Below are 25,496 nucleotides of genomic sequence, written 5' to 3'. Positions count from 1 at the left end.
GGACATATGCTTTCATTTCTCTCTGATATACCTAGGAGTGGACTTGCTGGGTCATATGATAATTCTATGTTTAACTTTTTGAAGCCTAAGTTGTTCTTGTCCTGCATCATTAAATGCTATGTTTTTCCTCCATGACGTACCAGAATTGTAAAGTCTTCTGAAACCTGTCTACAAAACCAGCATGTTTATAACTTTTCTAATGTTAAAAGTAATAAAGTGCTTCCTATAGAAAGTACATTATTGTGTAAGGCAAATAGAAATCACCTGTAATATTTGTTTAAACATTTTTATTCCATCTCATTAAAATGGGGTAGACGTCTACATTTTTGGCCTTGGGTAGGATACCATCCATTAGTACTTGTCTATACCTTAAAAAAAAACACCTTTCATTTGAAACAGTGGTTTTCAATCTTGACTACACAATAGAATAACCTGAGAGCCTCAAAACCCACTGCTGCCTGTCTCCCAACCCCAAGATTCTGACTTAATTAGTCTGAGGTGCAGCTTGGGCCTCCAGAGTTATAAAGGCTCATTAGGTGATTATAATGTGTAGCTAAGGTTGGGAATCACTGCTCTAAAATGTGCTCTAAGCCTGGAGTTAGACTTGCTATTGAAAAGCAGAATGCAGAGACTTCATCTATACTTTGGGCAAAGCTTCTAAAGATTTGAATGACTTGATAATGTGGCTCTCTACTCTCCTCCTTTTAATATATATAGTAGTAATTGAAAGCACATACTCTAGAGCAGTCTGCCTGGGTTTGATCCTGGCCCTACCATGTGACCTTGCAAAAGCTGCTTAACTTGACTGCTCCTTAGTTTCTACAGCTGTAAAATGTGGAATTAAATTGTTTGCTGTGGTCTGAATGTTTGTGTCTCTACCCCAAATTCATATGTTGGAATCCTAATGCCTGATGTAATGGTACTAGTAGGTGGAGCCTTTGGAAGGTGCTTATGCCATGAGGGCGAAGCCCTCATGAATGGTATTAGTGTCTTAAAAGGAGTCTCTAGAGAGGTCCCCAGCACCTTCCACCATGTGAGGATGCAGTGAGAAGGTGCCAGCTTTGAACCAGAAAGTGGGCCCTCATGAGAACGTGACCAGTGCTGGCACCCTGATCTAGGACTTCCAGCTTCCAGAACTGTAAGAAATAAATTTCTGTTTATGAACTACCCATTCTGTGGTATTCTGTTATAGCAGCCTGAACAGACTAAGACAGTGTTGTAAGGATTAAATGAGTGTGTGTGTACGTATGTATATATTTACATATTTTCTGTATTTCCTAGAATAGTGTCTTGGATATATAGTGCTTTATAATATTAACTATTGTAGTTGTTACTGTGATTCCTCTCGTTCTACTACCCACTATCTAAACTTTCAAAATGGTGAGTAAAGACTGTTAACAAATTAGCTGCCATTTTTTAAAACATTTATATATATTTGGATTTTTTCATAATAAAAAGTTGAGAAAGTAGCATAATGACCCTCTATGTAATATTCACCCAGCTGTAACAGTCATGGCCAATTTTGTTTCCTCCATATTCCTACCCATTTTCCCACCTCCAAATTATTTTAAAGCAAATCCTACAGACTAACATTTTAAACAGCTTCTAATTCCATACATTTTCTTTGAATCCCTAAGGTTGCTGCATGTTGGTAGGAAGGTTAGAGAAAGAGGATACACTGGAGGTGAGGGGCCGTGACAGGAGATTGGCTGTACTCCAGGATGGAGCTATTGTAAATTCTCTATGCCAGCGAAGTTCTCTGCTTCTTTATGAGATCCTCTTTTATCCACTTCTTATTTTGCAATGAAAGTACTAAGAAATCATTCAGACCCCATTGGAACCAATTCCCGCTGCCTAATGTGAAGTATCTTTCCCAATCAAACCTTAGCAAGGATCTTTCCTCTAAACATCTGTTAGCAGAATGGTTAGGACGAATTATTCTACTGTATTATTTCTCTGCTTTTATGGTTTGGAATGGGTACTCATCTGTTAGAAGATGGAAATGTTTCCGCAAACTTGCATTTACTGTGAATATGTACCAGCTGAAGATCTCTCTCAAGAGAGGCTAAGAGTTGGTATTATGCTTATGAATTAGAGTCTAGAATTTATTTCTTGTCTGGTTTTTCCAATCTTATAAATCGGTTTTCTTGGTTATCATAAGCTATCATATTTTACGATGAAAATAAATGTATGAAATTTGAAAGTAATATAACTACATTGCAAACTATTTGGAAAATTGGGAAAAGAAGAAAAATCACTCTTAATTCTATACTACTGCAGCCATTGATTATATTTTAATGATTCCCTTCCACACTTTTTTCTACCCGTATTTTGTTCCCTCAGGTAGTCAATTCCTAGGTAATTATAGTGCATATTTGATTTTTTTTTGGTCTTACTTGTTCACTTTATATACTAACTTTCATAACCTAAGCCCTTTTTTGTGGTTTGTGTTTGCCCACCTTAGCCAGAAAAAAAGAACCGTTTAAGGGCAATCTTTAATTTTTTAGATGCAAAGCTATATATGTTTGTCTAGATAAGTACTTAACCAGAAACTTGGTTTAATTTAAACCTGTTTACTATCTGTCTTGATGTGTGCAGACTCATGACTGGCATGAAAATGGTTCAGGTGTATATATAAAGCCTGTACAATATCATCAACTTTAATATTCAAATTTAGCCTTACAGATGGAATGATTAATATTCAGTAGCTGTTACTTTCAATTGCATTTATGTCAGTGTCACTTATATTTAACATTGTTGCTTTACTTTTGCTTTGCCAACTGTTATTTTCTGCTTCCCTAATAATATTAAAATATTGGCTAACATTTGAATATCATCCATGCGTCAGGCACTGTGCCAAGCACTTTGTATAAATCATTGTTTTTAATCCTCACCAAAAAAAAGCCTATGAGATAGACTCTGTTATCTCTATTTTATGTATGCAGAAACTGAGTTTTCTTGGGTTTAGGAACATGCTCAAGGTCATACAACAAATATATTTTGGGGCCAGAATTTGAATGCTGGATTTCCATTGCCCACCACCATGCTACCCTGATATGAACAGAAGTTTCCACTTGGTGTAAATACATTGGTTACCATGAAAGTCTAATCAAAATATGCCAGAGAGAATCACCAATTTTATCAAATTGTTAAGAGTATGGTAATAAACAATGAGTGTAACTCATAGAGCAACTTACATTGTGACTAATTTTGTTTCAAGAGAGGGAATAAGGCAGAAAACTAACTTGGTAGACTATTTTAAGGCAAAGTCCTTGCTTTCCAGTATAAAATGAGTTATTTCATAAGAGCATTCTTTTTTTATTTTTTAAACACAAATGACTTTTTTTTCCTTCTGCTTTTTCTCCCCACATCCCCCCAGTACATAGTTGTATATTTTAGTTGTGCGTCCTTCTAGTTGTGGCATGTGGGACACCGCCAAAGCATGGCCTAATGAGCGGTGCCATGTCTGCACCCAGGATCCAAACCAGCGAAACCCTGGGCCACCGAAGCGGAACACGCAAACTTAACCACTCGGCCGTGGGGCCGGCCCCTATAAAATCATCTTATTGGTCTTGGCAGGATACTGGGAATTGATGATGATTTAAACTGCTATTTTCTTCCATTGCTTCCTGCGTATCTTTTCATTATTATCAACGAAGACATATGGATCTCCTGTTCATTAAGTTCTAAGTCCTTTTTTCTTTGTATTCCTAAGGCCTTTTTTCTTTGTATTCATATGTAATTTTCTAAATTAATGTAGATATTTTCAGGTTCCAAATTATTACGAAACAACTGAAAACCATGCTTACTTTGATGTTTCTAGTTCTTCCTTTGATTTAACTGTCTTTGAGTCTGTGGAAGAGATAAAATTTCATGGTTTATTATAGAAGGCATCTGAGATTTTTAAATGAGCCATCAGGTAGGGTGCTTAGCCTATTTTCTGATATTCACAGCAGTTGTCATATCATCTTTTACACAGCCGGTCCCTGGCTTACGAAGATTTGATTTATGATTTTTCAACTTTACAGTGGTGCAAAAGTGATATGCCTTCAGTAGAAACCATACTTTGAATTTTGAAATTTGACCTTTTCCCAGGCTAGCGATATGTGAACTTTATTCTGTCATGATGCTGCGCAGTGGCGGTGAGCCACAGCTCCCAGTCAGCCGCGTGATCACGAGGATAAACAACCAATACATTTACAGCCATTCTGTCCCCATACAACCATTCTGCTTTCACTTTCAGTACAGTAGTCAATAAACTACATGAGATATTCAACAGTTTATTATAAAAGAGGCTTTGTGTTAGATGATTTTGCCTAACTGTAGGCTAATGTAAGTGTTCTGAGCACACTTAAGGTAGGCTAGCTATGACGTTCAGTAGGTTAGGTGTATTAAATGCATTTCTGACTTAATGATATTTTCAACTTATGATGGGTTTATTGGGATGTAACCCCATCGTAAATCAAGGAAGATCTGTATTTATTAAAAGGAGATGCATCCAACAGTAAGACTATTTAACAGACAGTGAGCTATCCTTGCTTTCACAATACATCCAGACTTGAATAATAAATCTGCTCTTTACTGACTGGATCATCTTGGCCAAATTGCTTACTTAAACTGAACCTTAGTTTCCCTATCTATAAAATGGTATAACCGAGATAATGATATATATAAATACCTAGTAGGGTATATGACACATAGTAGGTACTCAATGAACATTTCTTCCTCCCTGCTCCCCCCAAGGTTTATAATAGAAAAGAAATTAAGAAAGTTAGATTAGGAGTCTGTTAGTAAGCCCAGATGAACTATGGTAAGGGAAATAGGGTGTAAAAGTACTGAGAAAAATCTTGCATTTTTCTCTCAAAACCACACAATTAGCATATATATTAAGTTCCCAGGAGCGTTGGGAAAATGACACAGATATTTAATCTATTAGATGATATCTAAGAAAAGTAAGTTTAATGGGATCTTTGTGTCAAGTGATGTTTTGTTTTCCTTCCCCTTCCCTGATTCTCTTCACTCCAGCATTCTGTATAGCCTTTTCCTGACTCCATGAGAAAAATTCTGTAGATAATAAATATGAATAAAGCTACATGGCTAATTCTAGGTGCACCCTCTCTGACAGTTCTGAACAGTTTAGTAAAGGCTAATAAGAGCCTGGGAAGTGTTATTCCTTGTCTCTCTTTGTCTTTCCCTTTACAATGCTGCTTTGTCTCTTACTCCCATTTACTATAATCATCTGTTCAACACCCTCAAGAGTCCAAACAGAGAAGTTTTAGGCATCCATGTCCTAATGTCAGTATTCCAAACATGTGAGAACTTTACAGAAGTCTGTTCTTGTTTTATGTCATCTGCTCAGGGAAGGAAAAAAAGAAGTACTAGGCAGCACTTTGAGTTCACTGAAAGGGTGTGTCCTTCAAAATTACCCCATTGCCATGCCAAGAGTGACTTCACATCCGCCTCCCAACTACATCTGCTTTTTTTGATAATCAGAAGGCAGAACTTCAAGTTTGACAGAGGTCAATTTTGCATTCAAGCCTCTCTTTGAACCTGCATGGAGTTTTTCTCATTTTCACTAGGAAGAGAGCAGATATTGACTTGTAATTGGCAAGAATCACCTCCAGGAGGAGAATTGCAGAATTATGCAATTTGAGAGGTCTGGGCTTCCTTACTCCCAAAATGTCTTCCTACCCAAAGGACACTGTATTGGAGAACCTGAGTAGGGGTGTCATTTCCAGGCACTAATTGATTAGTGTGTATCACTTTTTTATCGCATTCTGTTCTGCTGGGTATTGAGGAGTTTCACCTGAGAGGGATAGATAACTTTGGAGCATACTGCCTGGGAAGGGCAGGCTTTGAAAGGTATCTTGTTGGGGCTCTAGGAAGTGATGGAGAAGCACAAGGCTGCCTGGGCAGGTAGATGGGGGATTATGGAAAGGAAAGGTATACAGAAATCTGGATGAGAGGGTACAAAAACAAATTCCTTTTCTTTTCATAATTGTAACTCTGAAAGATTGCCAAAAGAGAAATTGTAACATGAACGTATATGTGATAAAGCTAAAGGCTCATAAACAATTAGCAAAATAATAAAAAGTATGTGGTTCTGTTTCTGTTTATATCTAATGATCAGTCAGTTCTTAATTCAAGAAAGGCTTTTATATCTTGATTATATATCTTAATATGTGAAACTTGTGCCAGAGCCACAGTCCTACTATGGCAAGCAAGATATGAAATTAAGTTTGTAACTTTTTGCAACAATAATAATTTCTATTAGTTATAACCATATTTTTTCATGAGCATTAATGGCTGTAATCAAGGCTCAAGATATTAGTTAAATCTTAAAATGGTTAGCTATGACAATAGAATTATAAACAAGGCTCTAAGTGTAATGCCTTCCTCTACTGGGAATGTAATATTTTTGCTTTTTGTTTCATCAAAGATGTTTCTAGGGGCGGGCCCGGTGGTGCAGCGGTTAAGTGCACACGTTCTGCTTTGGCAGCCCAGGGTTCACTGATTCAGATCCCGGGTGTGGACCTGCACACCACTTGTCAAGTCATGCTGTGGCAGGTGTCCCACATATAAAGTAGAGGAAGATGGGCACAGATGTTAGCTCAGGGCCAGTCTTCCTCAGCAAAAAGAGGAGGATTGGCAGCAGATGTCAGCTCTGGGCTAATCTTCCTCAAAAACAAAACAGAACAAAACAAAAAAGATGTTTCTACTGGGGCCGGTCCCATGGCTGAGTGGTTAAGTTCACATGCTCCGCTTTGGCGGCCCAGGGTTTCACTGGTTCGGATCCTGGGTCTGGACCTAGCACCGCTCCTCAAGCCATGCTGAGGCAGCATCCCACATAGCACAACCAGAAAGGAGCTACAACTAGAATATCCAACTATGTTCCGGGGGGCTTTGGGGAGGAGAAGAAGAAAAAAAAAAGATTGGCAACAAATGTTAGCTCAGGTGCCAATCTTTAAAAAATTAAAAAAATGTTTCCACTAAAAGTATTAGCTAGGAATGTGAATAAAAAGATTTATATGTGACCAGCAGGCCACAGGTCATACTCATGTAATGGCAGTTTTTGGTTGTGGTTCTAGTGGTTGTTTACAGGCTTTGTGCTACTATTACATGTAGCTTTGTTTCTAAGATTCACTTAAATACTTTGAGAGTACTCCTTGTTTTCCTACTGGTTGGTTCATTCAGCACACATTTGCTGGAGTACCAATGGTCAGATCCTGTTAGATGTTAGAAATGCAAAGATACAATAAAATCCGTGCCCTCCATGAGTTCAGTCTAGTACATTCCCAGTTAACTAAATTCCCTGCTCGGCAGTGAGTGTACTCCATGGCAGGATTTCTCATCCTCAGTACTTTGACATTTTGGGCCAGGTAATTCTTTGTTGTGGGATGCTGTCCTGAGGAGCATTATAGAATGTATAGCAGCATCCCTGGACTTTACCAACTGTATGCCAGTAACACGGTAGTGGCAGCTTGTGGCAATCAAAAAATGTCTCCAGGCATTGCCAGATGTCCCCTGGGAAGAAATACAGAATGTGAACCAGACTTTGTGTCACTGACAAAGAGCTTTGGTAAAATTAGTTTTCAAAAATGTAATACAAAGCTGGCAAATGTAACGAAAAGAAAACACCCTAGATCTGCTTGTTATTTCACATGACATGTTAAAGAGGAATACATGACATTAGGACCAAATAACACCTACTAAATGTTTATGTTTTAGGTTGAATGTCTGTGAGATCTCTTTCTGAGTTACTATGAGTTGGTAAGTTACTATGTGTAGGAGAATAATTGTTCACTTTCTTAGGGACTTCACTAAAAGAACAAATGATGCAGTAATTGGAAAGGGAGAGTCTGCTATTAATAAAAAATCTTTTCTGTGCTCTTTTTATCAACATTACCATTTTCTTGTTAAGATGAAGATATTTCGTTTTCTCCAACGCGTAGCCTGGACAGCTGGCACATTTTTAGAATGTTTCCTGTGTTCTTCAGGCGCATGACTTTGAATTTTCTTACTTTAGTGATGGAGCACTATCTTAGGCTTCGTCATCTCATTTCTTTCCATATTCAAACAATATGTGAAGAACATTGTACGACCAAGAAGTCATTTCCATAGTCTCTTAAAGCTTATCTTCTAGTACTGCCTTCCGTCTCAAAGTAGAGGGACCACTTTCTTACTAGAAACAGCTCTTCACTAGAAGTTCTGAAACCTGAGTTTGAGGTTCACCTCTGGTACTAACTACCATTTAAGGATCCATTTACCCTCTCTCAGCCTTAATTTCTTCACCGATGAGGTAGGTAGGTAGATATAGGCTTTTTTGTCCTGTTTTCCAGATAAGTATCCTGACTCCACACTCTTTGCTCAAACAAACTTGTTTTTTGTATCCTTATTCTTACAGAATATCCGCATTTCAGTTTCTGTGCCTTTCAAGAGTTTTAATTCATCATGGATAATCTGTCATCAGAAGAAATTCAACTGAGGGCTCACCAGGTTACTGATGAGGTAAACATTTCACTTGGAATAAGTAATTAATTCTTTTTCAGTTTTCACAGTGGAGAGAGGAGAGGACCTTCTGAGAAGACCATTTTGACCTCTTCCTAGTCCCTTTATATCAAAGAATGCATTTGCCTTAGAGTGCCGTTACTAGCTCCTTATTTTTTCAACTCACCAAAAGACTAAAAAAGGAAAATAATTTGTATGATTTTTTTTTTTTAGATAGTCCTTACTTAACAGTTACTTACAACAAAGATACCCTAGATTTGAGGAATTCTGGACATTTAATTTTAACAGAAGTTTTGAACATCTGTTAATATACCTAGATTTGTGCTTACATTAAGTTTTTATAAATCCCATTAACTTCACCCATCAAATTTTCTCTTAAGGAGCACCTGGTAAGGAGAAAAATAATTATAGTGATCAACTTTCTATTTTTTGTCTTAAAGGGAGGGATGGGTGGGCTGGCAATCATCATGAATATAGAATGTGATGACACTTTTTTTTCCCCCTAGTCTCTGGAAAGTACAAGGAGAATCCTGGGTTTAGCCATTGAGGTAAGAAAGTGTTTAATCATCGAGTTAAGTATAGAAACTGTATAGGAGGGGCCGGCCCCATGGCTGAGCAGTTAAAGTTCCATGTGCTCACTTCAGCGGCCCAGGGCTCGTGGGTTTGGATCCTGGGTGCAGACCTACTCCACTCATCAGCCATGCTGTGGAGGCATCCCACATACAAAGTAGAGGAAGACTGGCACAGATGTTAGCTCAAGGCTAATCTTCCTCACAAAAGAAAAAAAAAGAAAAGAAACTGTATAGGAAGGATCCTGATAGCACAAGTAGAATTGGTGTTAAGTATCAGAAGGGTATGGTATCAATGAGCTTTATTATTTGAAACCAGCAATTGCTGAAATTGTAAAACCGTGCACTAACAGGCCTTTTTGTTTTTCCTATTGACAATATTGGAATATGACATGGAAGATCACTTCACCATGAGTTTGTGACTTAATTGTTTGGGGGTGGGGGGGTTATAAGGTATGTTGGTTTGGGGATATTAATTTTCCCTGTAGCTCTAATCCTCTGAGAGCTTAGGTTTCTTTATGAGTCTCTCTTGCTGTTTGTCAAGGCTTGTAGGTTTTGTTTCTTTCGGTTTTGTTTTGTTTTGTTGTGCCATCAGCCATTTGTCCTTCTTTTAGTCCCAGGATGCAGGAATCAAGACTATCACTATGCTGGATGAACAAGGGGGTGAGTTGCAGTCATTGTCAGAAACTCTTGATTTGACTTACGTTGCCAGAAAGCTCTTTCAGATCAGCCATGTATAAAATTAAGCCTTTGGGAGTGACTTCCATTTGTAAGATGAGTGATATGTTTATTTCTTTTCTTCTGATTTGAATTATATCATGTTCATTACCTGTTTGAGGTGGGGGAAATAATGCCCAATTATATACCAAGAATTTGTTAGGTAGCAGAACTTACTCTGTGCATTGGTCATGTGTACATTAGACATTATGGTATTCATGCGTCATTTTCAGAAATCAAGTTAAGTCCATAAACAGGTCAAGATTCAGGTGAGCTTGGAAACATTCTATTTGAGTTGGCCCTGAGCAATCTGGTCTAGTTTTTCTTAGTCTGATGACAGCCCTCAAGTTTTGAGCCTATTCAGTGATAGGAATGCTAGAGATCTGATCTGGTGTAAGTACACTTAATTTGGTTGGAAGGGTACTCTCTAAACAAGCCCTCACATCCTCCTATTGTACAAATTCCTTAGAAAAAATCTTTCCACAGTAAGAGACCAGGTACCTCAGGATCAGGATGTAAAAGATTGTTTTTATGTTGGACAGTATGTGATACTTTCTGGCACTGATACAGTCCCTATGATGGATTACTGGATTTGAGGTTGAAGTTTGCTTCTCCATAATAATGATGTTTTCTGGTTGGCACTCTGAATGCAACACAAAATGTAACTTCCACAACTTATTCTTAGAACAACTAAACCGAATAGAAGAAAGCATGGACCAAATAAATAAAGATATGAGAGAGACAGAGAAGACTTTAACAGAACTCAACAAGTGCTGTGGCCTTTGTGTCTGCCCATGTAATAGGTGAGTTGATAAATTAAGACCTTTTTAAAATAAATTTAAAGTGAGAGGATTCCCCCCCTTTGCCGCCCAGTAAGGTCAGAACTGTGACTGGGCCTAAATAAGGAACTTTGTTAGATAAATTTAAGCTATTTCTCCTTTAGGCAGATCAGGCTTTTCATGTAAATAGGCATATTCACTGAAAATCATGGCTTAAATTTGATCAATCCTTGGATCAAGTCCCAATTCATCTTTTAATAATACGTGAAAAGGTTGGAAAGTATACATCTGGATAATACAGAGCAGGATGGAGTTAGTGCCTTTCCTTTCAAACAAGGAGTACTGACAAAATACATATTCTGTGGTAGGCACATGAGAGACGGCCAAGGGAGTAAAGGACTTGGATCCTGTCTTCAAAAAATTTATCATGTGGTTTGATATATGAGAAAGAATAGCAAAAAGTTAAAAATACGTAAATCTAGTGCTACATCTTGTGATATTGACTAAAGCTAAAGGTACAGAACCTGATGGAGTCTGATAAATGTTGGTTTGGAGAACATCTTATGAGATAGGTAGGTCTTAAGTTAGGCTCTAAGTGATTGGAAGGATTTGGATGGACCTGGAAGAATTGGGAGGGCATTTCTTGTGAAAGATTTCATGTAAACAAAGATTACAGAGGAGCTTGACTTAACTGAGCTGCATGACTCACATAGATGAAAAGCAGAAAATAAGACATAGATAAGCAGTAGAGAAACTTGAATGCCAGACTAAGGAGTTGACAGATTGGAGTATAGGAGTATAGACTAGTTAGGTACCTTTTGTAATCTAGGCCTGTGAGGTAAGACCTTATCATTGAGATTAGAGAGAACAGAGTAAGTCAAAGAGAATTCATTTTAAATCCATTGATTTTATATCAAACATGAAAAAGGAAAAATCAAAACAGACTGAAGATTTGAAGTTGCTAGTAAACTAGATGAAAAGTCTTCAAACTATTTGTGTATAGTGTATGAGATTATTCTTGACAGAAAGGAATTCATTCTTTTTGGTGACTCCATTATGAATACTTAAATTCTCTACTTATTCTTGGGTAAACCAAACTCCGTGGTGTTGACAAATATTGTATATTCAGACCAAGATGAGGTTTGGACTAACTTTGAACTTTACCCTTAGTTGAAATGACAATGTCTGGAGATTGAATGACTATCCTTACTGCTGAGAGTATTCACTTTTAAAGAGCTTCATAAGCATTAGTACTTTGATCCAGTTGTCTCAGCTGGTGTGATAAACCAAGAATGGAATACAAAGGTTTACAGACTCAGCATTTTTACTCCTCAAAGGAGTTAGGAATGGAGCAACTTTTGTTATATTGTCATACTTTCAGATAAGTGTTTTCATGTGACAACATTCTCTGTGCCATTTCTGCTAGAGAAAATAGAGTTACTTGCTTATTCATCAACTTTAGTGTTTGTTTTGAGCAAAAGAAGATTCGACAGTGTTCTTCCTAGTCTTGTTCATTGGTTTCCTGTTCTAAGACAAGTCTGTTGACCTGTTTAGACCTTGGTTGACTCTCCAAAAGTGCATATTTTAGTAACTGTGACTTGTTCAATCAAGTTTTAGGAGATTGCTTTGAGCAAACAAGTTAGAAATGCACAGATTTTTTAATCCAAACTCTTAACTATGTTTTGCAAACTTCCTTTTGCTTTTCTCCTGTGTTTTTGTGTACCCTCTTGGAAGAGTGCAAAGGAGAAAAAGTAAATGCATTTCCTTGAGATTAGAAATCAGGAAAAGATCAAGGAGGAGGAAGTCCTACCTAGAACCTAGAGCAAAATAAGCTCTGAGTCGGGTTTATCAACAGGAAGGTGATCTAATAGCATAGAAAGTGGGAAATAGAGCTACAGAAGTATTAATTTTATTTCTTTTTGTGTATCTCAGCCAAGCATAGGCAAGATTTTCTTGGATACTAGTAAGAGTGAAGGTTGAGTATGGTCCTGAATCAGCCTTCAGCCTCTAACCTCAGCAGAACTGTTTCTCAAAGGGTCAAGAGGAGAAGGCACTTCTTAACAGATAGAATCAAGGGACTCTAATAACAGAACAGTTGTTCCCTGAAGAGAAGAGAGTAATATTCCAGTTTAAAGATATCTGATTTAATTGCCTTCCTTCTGCCTATCTCTTCTTTATATCATTGAATCCTTGGCCTCTATGGTATCTCTTGTTCTCAGCTCTGTCTGGTACCATTCCTGCCAGTGTCTTAATCTTTCTAATCTTATCTGCTAATCTGTGTTTCAGTTAGGTTTATCATATAAATAGCCATAACATGAGCTTCTCAAAGGCAGACACAGGATCTCAATCTTTCATATAAGGCTAGTGCTAATTCTGGTAGTAGTAATAACAACTCAGGTCCACAGTCTCTTATCTGCCATTCAGAAATCTAAAAACCTCTGAAAAGCAAGGTTGGTTGCTTGGTTTTTTCCATAATGTGGTGCCACAATTCGTTAATTAGGTTGCAAAATGTAAACTGAACTGAAGCTATTTATAATCTTTATCACACTTAGTGTAAATGTTAATTTGTTTCACTGCAGAAATGTTGATGTATCTGATTATGTGGTACAGCTCAAAATGTCTTGGATCCAAAGATTTGGATAAGAGTTATGGGCCTGTATATTAATTTAGGCTCTTACTATTCTGAACACTTTAAATTTAATCCTAACAATACCCTTATTATGAGAGAGAGTCTCTTATTATCACCATTTTACACATGGGGAAATAGAGGCACAAAGAGGCTACACTAGCAAGTGGAAGAGCTGAGGTTCAAAACCAGGCAGAGCCCTAGCTTTTCACTATATGCTACATTGCTTGACTTTGGCAAGAAAAGACTGAATCTTTTTGTTGCTGTAGTTAGATGTGTTGCTGTATAGAAAATTTCTTGAGTAGATTTGTTCTTTGAGATTTCTTTTGTTCAGTAGTCTTCACTGAAGCCAGGTCAGCAAATCTGTTTTTAATAAGGCATGGAAATACCTTTACTTAATGGTACCCTATATTAGAAGGGAATTTTAACTTTAGCTAATTCTTTTTAAAGGACTACTAGAATTTAAAAACAGACACCTGATACATAGTAGGTGCTTAATAAACAGTTGTTGATTAAATGTCCTTTAGAAACTTGTTGGCTGATGGGAGAGTTAGACATGTAAAAGGATTTTTAAAAATTAAAACGTAAATAAAAACTAAAATAGAAGTAATTAAGAGAAATCTGTAATCACCAAGGAAAGAGTGAGGAAATTTAACAACCCCTCCATTTGTATTTGCCTTCCCTTCGTATTAATTTTCATGGTTTTAGGAAAGAAAATCATCACACAGACATTCTTAGGAAAAATGAAGTGTGCTCTGGTTTAATTAGTCTTCTTGTTTTTCTTTTTGTCTAGATTCTCAGATGTTGGTTGTTTCTATGAAACCAGGCAGGAATTTAATTGTGTTATGTTTTGAAAACTCTAAACCTGCTTCTGTTCTGTTTGACTGGCATTCACTATTTTCTGCATTTCATTCTCTCGCCTAATCTCTTCCTTTCTAATCTGCTTACTAAAAATGAAGATTTAACATCAGAAGCCGGGCTCAGTAACTGATCAAAGGGAACTTTAAGATGCAGTCTTGTTGGCGCAGTTTGGGCTGTTAACCTGCTATCTAAAGGTGATGCTTCAAATGGCTTTTCTTTGCATGTGCATGGATTTGTGAGTGGTGAAGACTGTCTTAAAAACTGTGCTGTGGTGTGTAATGTGAAGTGAATTTATTCTTGTATGGGTGCTGTCTGCCACAAGATGGACTTGACAAAGGAATCTCAATTTATAATACCACCCTTTTACTAAAGACTCTGATATATAAGTTTTTGCTAAATAACATCTAAGATTATAAAAATAAAAACACTGCTAAAGTTTCCTAAGAACTTTTAAATAGGTTGATCTTTGTAGAGAATTGCTGAATTCTAATTCTGTTCAAAGGTAATGGAATTCAGGCTAAATCCAGCTCTCTCCATAGGGCTTTGATTTGAGTATCCTATCTTCTATTAAATTTCCTTGCTCCCTTCCAGTTTTCAGGATTTAGGCCACTACCAAATTGAGGAATTAATTGCCTATCTAGTCATCTTAAATGCCATTTGGAACAAGGTGGGATATAAATTTAAAATGTTACCATATCTAATGCCTTCTTTTTTTTAAAATAAGGGTTTTCCCTCATTATATATGTTATAATCTGTTCCATAAGTCCTATGATGTCATGTGTTAGCTTGCTATGGTTTCATGTTGAATTAATACAGAGCTAACTAATCTTAATTTTTTATAAAATTTAACCCTTTAGTCAGCCTGCTGTTTATCATATTTGACTCCTAATTTTGGATCTTATGGAAACCATGAAGAGACCATGGTTAAATGTTAGCAAATTGTTTGATTTCTACCTTTTGTGTCTTGCCCTCCTTTTTCTTCTTTCCCATAGCCTGATAAACACACACATACACACGTACTTACTCATTATAATTGGTATTTATGTGATCCCATTTCTCCTTGATATGAAAGAATTATAGCTAATACTGGGCTTTGTTTTTGCTGTTCTTACTCGGTTAGGACTAATATTGACAACCAAAACTAGGAAAAGAAGTTGTTAAAGTTATTCTGTTCATGTCCTGATACTTCTTGTTTTCTGCTTTTACAGCAGCTTCTTAAATTGATTTAGGGATATTTCAACTCCTATTTCAAACTTGCTATTTTTGAATGATATTTATATGGGGAAAAAAACGTGATAGTTAAAGATTGACTCCTCATGGGGGCCGGCCCGGTGTCACAGCAATTAAGTTCGCACGTTTTGCTTCGGCAGCCAGGGTTCGCCGGTCTGGATCCTGGGTGCGGACATGGCGCTGCCTGGCAAGCCATGCTGTGGTAGGCATCCCACATATAAAGTAGAGAAAGATGGGCATGGATGTTAGCTCAGGGCCAGTCTTCCTCAGCAAAAAGAGGAGGATTGGCAGCAGATGTTAGCTCAGGGCTAATCTTCCTCAAAAAAATAAATACATAAATAAAATAAAAAACGGTTGACTCCTCAGAAGTGACAGAGGTAAATCTAACTTTCCAAATGGAGTTCTTGATTGCATTAAAATCTATCACTAATTTGCTTAAGCATTTTATCATGAAGTCTAATTTCTTCCTAGAGGTGCTATAAATTTTATTATGCAAAAGAGTTCTGTCACAGATCAGAATCATTTCTTTCTTACTGTGGACCAAAACAACCTGCGCCTAGCTGATTTTTATGTAGCCATATTCCAACTATGTTCGGCTACCTGTAGATCTCAAAGCTGGGGAATGTTAATGAGCCAATTAGTGATCTGTACACTTAAAGGTGTGGACTGTTAACTAAGGATCAGATTGAGGTTAAAGCCAAAGAATAAAAATATTTGTCTAATGCTTTACAAAGCAGTTTTACAACCATTATCAACAATATTTTGATAGCCCTGTGAAGTGTTAAGTATTGTTATTATCTTAGTTTTACATATAAGGAGAAGGATGCTGAGAGATGGAAGTTTGCTTAAGGTTCTACAGCTACTGGGTGACAGGTCTAGGATTTGGATTCAAGTCAATTTACTACAAATCTTGTGGCTTTTTTGAAAAAAATCCTGGTGTGTACCTTTGCTTCCTCCAGATTAATTCCTCAGTGTCTCGGTATGTAGAAATACTAAGGTAGACCCCAGAATAATCTAAAATATTTCTTATAAGAGATTGGAAGTCCCTTAGAACAGTGTTTCTCTTCCCTGCTGGGTAGCTAAATGATCTGTTGAATTTAAATAAAACAGTAATAACAACAAAAGATGCCCAGGCTCTACCCCATACATATTGAAGCAGAATCTTCAGAGTGTAGCCTGTGCATCTGTGTGTTTAAAAACATCCAGGTCACTCTGGTGTTCAGTTAAGTTTTGGAACTATTACCTTTAAGACCCTTTATGGTTAGATGAGATTAGATTAGATTAAAATCAGTATTATTTTTATTAGATAGGCAGCTGCCTGACAGTGCTCTTAAAAACAGGTAACTTTAAAGGATGTTCCAATTTGGTGGGAGAAGCTCCAGGGTAATGGCAAGTGGATCTTGAGCAACCAGAAGGCGTTACCTACAGTGGAGGTGCTGAAAGAGACATGAGGATGAAGACAGGAAATCAAGAGCATTTAAAAATCACTTTCTTCATAAACATGCAGAACATGTCATAACTGCATGAAAAAAAAGTAGTTTTTTTTCCCCAACCCATTTGAAAGTAAACAATGACAAATGCAAAACTGTAAAAAAAAAATGAAAGTCAGCTTTTTGTACCTTCTTCCCTTGATATTGAAAGAACATCTTCAAGGGAGAAGAGTTTGGTAACCAGTCTGATTCTTTGTTTATAGACTATGCTTTAATTGAACCTCATTCACAATATCATGTTAAAATAATTCGTTTGCATCTTACACCCCTTATATCTAACCGTGGAAGGAAGAATTCTCAAAAGTTTAAAGACTTTCAAATATTATCTCTTAAGGTTGAGAAGGAGGTTGGAGCATGTATATATCCCTTGACAGACCAAGAGCCCACAAGTCCTCTCCGTCTTTATGTACTAAGACTCTCAGAAACATGGTGTTTTAGGAATTAGTGACTTTTGAATTCCAGCCCTCACTCTTTGACCTGTTCTACAATCTGACATCCTGATAAAAGCCCCACTTATCTTACATTACTTCTATTAATACTTCTAGTTGTTCACTTTCTGATAAACTATGTTGTTTATTTTGTTTACTAACTATTCCTCTGCTTTAGAATTTTGCCTGAGAACTATCTTATTAACAAAGGATACAGTATGTAAATAGGTTTCACCAAACTAATAGATAATTACATGTAAATATTTATTTTAAAAATGTATCTATCCCACCTTGTTCCAGGAGATAATTTAACATAGCTTATTAATAAATAGGTTAATTAATGAGTAAAACATAATAGCATAAATAGGAACTGAATTGTGAGAACTTAAAGTGGAGCCAAGAAAGGCACTTTGAGGACTAGCTCTTCAGTGTTCATGGATCAGTTTACCTTTTCCGTGCCTCTACAAAAAAGTAGTAGTACTATTTCTGTGGCATTCATGATTAAGGTCTAAGATCCAATTCTTGGTTTGCCAAAAATGAGTCTTCACATGTATATTTAGGAAGGAGCCACTGTTTTCATAAAATCTTTCCTCTGCTTTTGCAATTTCAAAACTTCCTCACTGTCATACTAAGTGGAATAAATCAGAGACCAATATTGTAGCCATACACTAACTTTATTTTTATTTATAGAAAAAAACTAAAATTGTATGAAGAAAAACTGTACCTAGCCAAATAATCAGTAAAAAAGTTTTGTTTTTTGTAATAGCTATTTAAAAGTCACTTTACTAGGCTCTTTTTCTTGCCATTTATATCAATTTGAATAGTAAATCCCATGATAAAATTCTGTCTTTGGCTGGTTTTTGGCTGTATCAGTTACATCTAAAGCATGTGCTTTTATTTTTAAGAGGTCTAGATTTAAGATTATTTTTTTTAAGAGGAGGAAAAGTAAGCTCTTAAATGAAAAACCCTTAAACCCAAGGATTTGTAACTGGCAGAGGTATGGCCAACGTAGTTATTCATTGGCTATTCAATTTGGAAATAATTCAATAATTCATGCCTTTCCTTCATGACGTTTGTTTTTTTCGTAAGAAACTCTTTTTAAAAATTTAATGCAAAATCTAACTTTAAAAATCTGATCTGCTAGAACTACTCTGGTTCAAGTAAGTGGGCTGCTGGGGTCTAAGTGTCGCCCACTTAGGCTTCTTACTCTTCCAGCTTTCATCAACTTCTAAATGTCTCCAAGGAACCTCTTAAGGCATCCCAGAACACCTTTCCTAAGGAATTTTTTTTCCTGGCATCCATTAACCCCTTTTCTGGATAGTGTCAGAGGCTAGGGGAACCTGAAAAATGAAATAATTGCATTTTGCTACTTGCCAACTGCTTAGTGAAAATTTGGTGGAAGTATTTTAATCTCAAAAAAACAATTTTAATGTCAGTGAGCTTACACAGTTCATCTTTTTCCTATGCCATATTGTGACAGATGATAGTATAGACAGTCTAGATCTGACTGTAGGTAGCTTTTATAATAAGGGTGCTAGGGTCATCCTCAAGGTAACAAGCACTGATAACTACAACTCTCTCTCTCTCCTGCTTCTTGGTATTCCCCGGAACTCCTGACTCTTATACAGGACAAAGAACTTTGAGTCTAGTAAGGCCTATAAGGCAACATGGGGAGATGGCGGAGACAACTCTCCTAGCAACGTAGTATCTAAGCAGCCAGGCCGAGTGACAAACGGTCAGCCTCAGCAAGCACCCACAGGAGCAGCCAGCGGTGGATACATTAAACGGTATGCCAACTCCTCCCAATAGTTTTACCTCTTTCTTAAATGAATGGCTCACTCAGGAGGATGGGTGTAGTTATACGTGAACCCTAACTCATCAATTAGAAATAACATTTATTCCATTTTAAAAATGCATTTAAAAATCTGCCTTCTGACAAAATGTTGACTGTGGTTGTTGACCTTCAGTGATGGATCAACTTTTCTTTCTATTTTTTAGTACTTTTCAAATTACTGAAGCAAGCATATTTTACTTCTGTAAATAGGAAAATGTGTTTTAAAATGTATCATCTAGACCAGGGGTTGGCCAGATCCCTATAAGAATATCTAAAGGGTCAGATAATAAATGTTTCAGATTTTGCAGGCCACACAGCCTCTGTCACAGCTAATCAACTCTGCTCTTGTAGGGTGAAAGCAGCCATAAACAATAGGTAAACGAATGAGCATTGCTGTGTTTGACTAAAATCTTACTTACAGAATCAGGTGGCAGGCCAGATTTGGCCTTTGGGCCAGAGTTTTGCAACCTCTGTTTTATTTTATTTATTTATTCATATTTAATTTTTTTTTTTGGTGAGGAAGATTCGCCCTGAGCTAACATCTGTTGGCAGTCTTCCTCTATTTTGTATATGAGCCACCATCACAGCATGGCCACTGACAGACAGTGGTGTAGGTCCACGCCTGGGAACCAAACCCAGGCCACCAAAGTGGAGTGTGCCAAACTTAACCACTAGGCCACTGGGCTGGCCTGGCAACTTCTGTTTTAGAGCAGGGTTCTTTAAACTTAAGCATGCATCAGAATCACCTGGGAGACTTATTAAAACACAGATTGCTTGAATCTGTTTTCAGACTCAGATTCAGTAGATCTGGAGTGGAGTGTGAGAATCAGCATGTTTTCATGTCTAACAAGTGCCCAGGTGATGGTGGGAATCACACTTTGAGAACCACTGGTTCTAGAGTTGTTTCTTAATCTTCTCTTACACGGCTTTTAGACATGGTGCTCTCTTTGATCAGTTTTTCAATTGTTTCTATAGAATGTTTTCCTAGAATGGTAACCCACACTCCCTTGGGTCTTATGCTTGCTGAGAGTCATTTTGGTTACTTGTTTTTATGAAAACTAAATCCAGACTTAGTCCCTTTGTATAATTCACCAAAAAGTACTATCTTTTTGTGATAGTATAACTAATGATGCCAGAGAAGATGAAATGGAAGAGAACCTGACTCAAGTGGGCAGTATACTGGGAAACCTAAAAAACATGGCCCTGGACATGGGCAACGAGATTGAGGCTCAAAATCGACAGATAGGCCGGATCACAGAAAAGGTAAAAGCTTCTTAGTGCCACAGGAAAATGAGATATCCAGTACAGTGTTTTAGTAATAGACATCTGTGCTAGATACTTTGGAGGAGAACAATAGGATAAGATCCTGTCTTCACAGGTCTTATAGTTTTGATGAGGCGACAGTTCTAACACACTGAGAAACAATAGCCTAGTCCTCCTATCTCTTGCTCATGGCAGCTGGTTCATTTTGAAACCAAGACATTGGAAGGAAGTAATTTTATTTAAAATTTCATACACGAAGTTTAGAATCTCCTCTAACCTGTGTGTGGACTTCCCTTTTTTCCCCCTGAATGAGCGAGTTAGCTTTTGGAGTTTTATAAACTAGTAACCAATTAGTAAGTTCCTGAGTCCTCATCTCATAAGTTAGTAGGTGAAAATCATTTCTGCAGAATGGTTCGTGTGCAGTAGACACACAAAATAGAGTCCTGTTAGTAATGAAAAAGTGTGATTGCTGTTTTTTTCACTTCACGTGATATAAGACACTGCAAGTCAAATTGTGTTCGGTGTTCGGATGTGTCTGATCTAAAAGCCATTCTTATTGTTACCTCATGAAAATTTCAGTGTACTTTGAAGGATGGGGTGAGTTTTTAAGCTTGGCTTTCTGTTGAATCACTTAAAATGGATTTCGTTCAGGCAAATGATGGTTAATAAGATGCTTTTAATGCTGTTGTATGGGTTAGGCCACATATTGCCTGTCATTTTAATTCAGATGTTGATGTGGATGGTAATACATCTGTTTCAGCGATATTGGGGATGGTTTTTTCAGTATCTCTGAAGTTATTTCAGTCTCTCTGGGTTAGACCTAGGGTAACTCCAGATGGGGATTCTATGATTCGGTTCAGAGAACTCCCATGAGGTCCAGATCTGTAGCAGAGAAGAGCATTCCTAGATTTTCTTGCATCTAAAGTGCCATTGACTATAAGATGCATCCCAGTTTCAGACATGTTAAACTATGAAAAAACGTTAAGAATTCACAAAATACTGGCAAGTTCTTCTGTTACACATATGTCATCATATTGATACTCTCAAGTTTTTCCTGATGAATTTGATATTCTGTCAGTTCTTGCCCAAAAGTTTTGTAATGTGACTTGAACTGTTTCCTGAATTTTCTCAGTGTGTTGATTTACTCCAAGTGTATGAAATTTAGCTTTTATTAGAGCAACTTACCTTGTGAAGTAATGGTGATATCTTTTTTTTTTTTTTTTAGGCTGACACCAACAAAGATCGTATTGACAATGCCAATGCCAGAGCAAAGAAACTCATTGACAGCTAAAGCTACTGCTGTACTTTTTTTTCTATCATTTATTCACTTCTGTAGCTTCTCCTTCAAAGTCGTTGCCTTTTCAGAGTTTAAAATTTTGGTTCCACACTCTTCTAATCAGGAGATAATGTGGAAGAAGGGCAAGGAGTAACAGGCCCCCTATTTTTACATTTTCTTTTTCCCTTGAGGGTAGACTGCTGCTCAGCCTTCCTTCTAGTATTTTCTTTCTCAGTTCATACTTTTAGATTGGTTTTCATACATCACAGATAATGCTGTTTTTCATCTTCCTCATTTACTTTAGCAAGTTCCTTTGCTTTCAAGACTTGGAAGCATTGCCAAAGACAGCCATGAAAAGGGAAGCTGGGGGCAAGGGTGGGGGAGTGCAAGAAGGAGAGGCCAGAGATAAGAGGTTGTTACCTCAGTAGAACCTGCAGGCTACGAAACAAAGTCGCATAGCCACAGTAAAGATCTAGTTGGATTTAGTTTTTAATTTAAGTTGCAGTTATTGTCAATTTAGGCTAATATTCGGTTTTGGAGCTTTTAAACACAACATTTTTGTTATACGTCACAACTTTGCAACCTCTGCTCCAAAAAAGAATAGAATGAGTTTTCTTAAACTGAGCTTAATTTCTGAATTCTTGGTGGTGATTCATATATGTACATAGATTCTATGATCCCATTTCGTATTGCACCATACAGGAATACTGTGTATAAATGAATGGTTTTTATTTTCATGTTAGTAGTAGTATCATGGTCCCATTACAGGCCTATTAACCTCATAAATTTCTTGTTAGTCTTTGAAGAAAAACTATGTAAATATGTATGTGTAACATGAGAATTTCTCTCTAAAGCAGGGCTTAGAAATTTTTGGAAAAGTTTGACAAAGTATATCACGTGAATTCAGATTTACCTCAATACCAAGAATTATGTGTAGATAGGAAAAAAGAAACTTATTTGATCTCAGGTAGAAAAATGGTTAGATTGCTTTGAGATTTATGTAGATTTTTAAAAAGCTAGAATTTATTCTGTTTAACTAAAAGTGATTTGGAAAATTACACCTTTGGTTTTATTATTGATGATTGCACTGTCATTCTCTTGGCCTTGTGTATTGAACTATGTCCAGAATCATGTCTATTTAGATCCTGAACAGTATTAGAAGAATCTGATCAATATTTGTCACCTTTATTTAAAAAATAGCATCACACACTTCAAAGCTATTAATGTGGATTGGGTTGACCAATAACCACTGCTTGATCCTTACAATTAAATTTTGTAACTAACTAGTGGAATTGTTCTTTCAGATAGGTAGTGTGTTTCTGTGACTTTGGCGGGGGCAATCATTTCATCAGCTCTTATTTAATAAACTGAATAAAGCAGAGGTCCATAAATCAAGAAGCACTCCAGCAGAAATCTGCCTTTCGCACCTTTTCCATTTTCCCCGTTGAAAATATTGACAGGACTTTTCCTATGATTTGTCATGAGGTTCATTTTAATCATTACTAGTCTTTTATTCATTTGAGCTAAAATACACTAGTGACTAAAAGGATAATGTTTATGAGAGGGAACTACAACCCCCTTGAGAAGATACAGTTAACATGGGAGCTTTCAAAGACTTGAAGAGGAAAAAATTTAAAGTGAGATTCAGTTAGGCCGTCTCTAATAGAAATGCTCCATGCCAAAAGGAGTAGTTTGGCAGGTGATGGTAGAGGTGTAAAGTAAGAAAGTGTGAAACACTGGGGATTGTGCTATTCCTAATTGCTCTTCCTAAAAGCATTTAAAAAAAGTTTTTTTTTTAACACTGTTATGGCTAAAGGAAATAGTTCTGAAGATACCAATATGTTCCCCCCACAGTATAACTGGTTAGAAGTTTGAGCTAAGGCACCAAATTGTCTGGATTTACATTCTAGCTCTGCCACCTGCTGGCTGAGTGACTGTAAGCCCATTTTTGTGCGCAGTTTCCTTGTCTGTAAATGGAGATTACCATTCCTACCTCTTAGAGGTCTTGTGAGGACTCATTGTGGCAATGCATGTAAAGCACTTAAGAGCAGTGCCCAGCAAGTGTAAGAGGTTAATAAATGATAGCTGCTATTCTCTCTAGGGTAGAGGTCTTTATGGGTCAAGGATCCCTTTGTGAATTTGATAGAAGGCAACACAGCCTATCTCCCCAGAGAAATAGACACACAAACATGAATCCTGCATAAATGGGTCTTAAAAGCCCATCCACGAATCCCAGGTTAAAAAATTTTTCAAAGATTCTGCTACTGAGAAAGAAGAGGGATGAGGCCATAGAAATTAGGCCAATAATGCACTAGAAAAAGAAACTGTTGACTTAAAGCCTTTTCTGATTTTTTTTCCTGTAACATTGTCTGGAAACTTGTTTCCATTACTTTTGAAAGGTAGTAACTGAAGTGGTTAACACAAGCTTTGGAGTCTGAACACCTGAGTTCTGGTTCAGTTATTTACTAGTTCTGCGACCTTGAGCATAATATTAACCTATAAATGGGGAGTTAAATAGTCTCCCCCACTGAACTTCATTTTTTTTTTAACAGTAAGCTCCCTCTTCAAGTTTCAGTCTTATGACAATGATCTTTATCCCTTGTAGTTGTGCCTATTGTTTTCTTCCTTCACAGTTTTAATTCATCCTTTATTAGCACACTTCAACCCTCGATCTTTTCATGTCACGTGTGGATTGTGAATCTCTCCTTAACTTAAATATCTACTTCCCAGACATCCTGTACTGAATTACACTTAGAATTAGTTTCTTTAAATGCTATTTTCTTTAGGTCACTCCTTTACTAAGTTCTAAGTTATCCCAATTACATTCCTAATCAGATTTCTGTTTCTCAGATTGATATTCAAGTTCCTGATTCTCTAGTCATTTATTTTTCATCCTTCTTACTGTAGAGTCTGCTGCACTTTCCATTTTTTTTTATAGCTTGCTAAATTCTATTTTAATGTCTTACAGATGAAATAAATGGCACCATTTATTGAGTGCTTACTCTGTCATGGGCAGTATGCTAAATGCTTTTATTTATCTTTTCACCATATCTTCATAACAGACCTGAGAGGTAGGAGGGATTGCCTATATTACAGATCAAAGTAAATAGCTCAAATTCATAAAGCTAGTAAATGACAGACTTCAGATTCAAACCAGGATCTTTCTGACTCCAAGGTCCATGATCTTAGTACACTAACTAAGCTCTAAAAAGAATGTTGGGCTTAGAGCTTAGGGCTGGTGGTCACTAGAATCTGGGTCTCCAGACCACAAGTCAGCCTACTTTGTTAGCTTTTATTTAAGTCTAAATACTTGTGTACTATAACTTTAGGCATATTGCATTATATAGTTCCTGCCCTCGAGTAGCTCAGTCTGGCAAGAGACAGATGAATATAGAATCTGATACGAGCTATTGTAACAGATGTGGGAGCAGTTAATTCGGCTTAGACTTAGGGGCTTAGGCATAAGGAAGGAGCATGTTAGTAAGAGAGGACATTCCTGACTGAGCAAACAATGTAAAGGCAGTTAAAGGAGAAAGAGACGTTGTACTGTGGGTTTAAGGAGCAAAATAATCTAGTATGACTGGGCAGGCAAATGAGAGAGAAGAGGTATCTGTAAATAAGGCTGGGTCCAAGTTGAGAGAGGTCATAGTCACTGATTCTCATAGGGGTGGGGATTTTTTAGACTATAATTAATAATTAAATGGCTGGGGACATTTTAAGTTTAATTTATAAGTTCTGATTTATTAGATGGTAAGTACTGATAAAATATTTAGAGAAATGTTAATTGTTCAGTAGATCAATAAGATTAAGCATTAAAGAAAGTTTATAAAAATCAAAACTCAATTGATACTGATAAACTCTCACCTCTACCCCTCCCCAAATTGAGACACTGAATATAACATGGGAAAAGAATAC

General features: G+C 36.9%; 1 protein-coding gene across 6 annotated transcripts in view; it reads left to right on the top strand.

Annotated features, from left to right (window-relative positions):
- Nucleotides 1–22,864, top strand: part of SNAP23 (synaptosome associated protein 23) — a 29,855-nt gene extending 6,991 nt beyond the window's left edge. For 3 of the 6 annotated variants that reach the window (XM_044765079.2, XM_070502957.1, XM_070502964.1), the window contains 8 exons: nt 8,405–8,508; nt 9,015–9,056; nt 9,692–9,740; nt 10,480–10,597; nt 13,993–14,025; nt 18,837–18,995; nt 20,161–20,305; nt 21,531–22,864. In XM_044765079.2, coding sequence (XP_044621014.1) covers nt 8,452–8,508; nt 9,015–9,056; nt 9,692–9,740; nt 10,480–10,597; nt 13,993–14,025; nt 18,837–18,995; nt 20,161–20,305; nt 21,531–21,596 — 669 coding nt within the window. In that variant the 5' untranslated portion in view covers nt 8,405–8,451 and the 3' untranslated portion in view covers nt 21,597–22,864. The remainder of the gene's footprint in view (nt 1–8,404; nt 8,509–9,014; nt 9,057–9,691; nt 9,741–10,479; nt 10,598–13,992; nt 14,026–18,836; nt 18,996–20,160; nt 20,306–21,530) is intronic. The other 3 variants (XM_014857302.3, XM_044765077.2, XM_070502995.1) reach the window with 1 other exon arrangement.
- Nucleotides 22,865–25,496: the final 2,632 nt, after the last annotated feature.

The sequence above is a fragment of the Equus asinus genome, chromosome 2, assembly GCF_041296235.1.
Source record: "Equus asinus isolate D_3611 breed Donkey chromosome 2, EquAss-T2T_v2, whole genome shotgun sequence".
Classification (NCBI taxonomy): Eukaryota; Metazoa; Chordata; class Mammalia; order Perissodactyla; family Equidae; genus Equus; species Equus asinus.
Note: the sequence above shows the minus strand (reverse complement) of the source record. Positions and strands in the feature narration are given on the sequence as shown.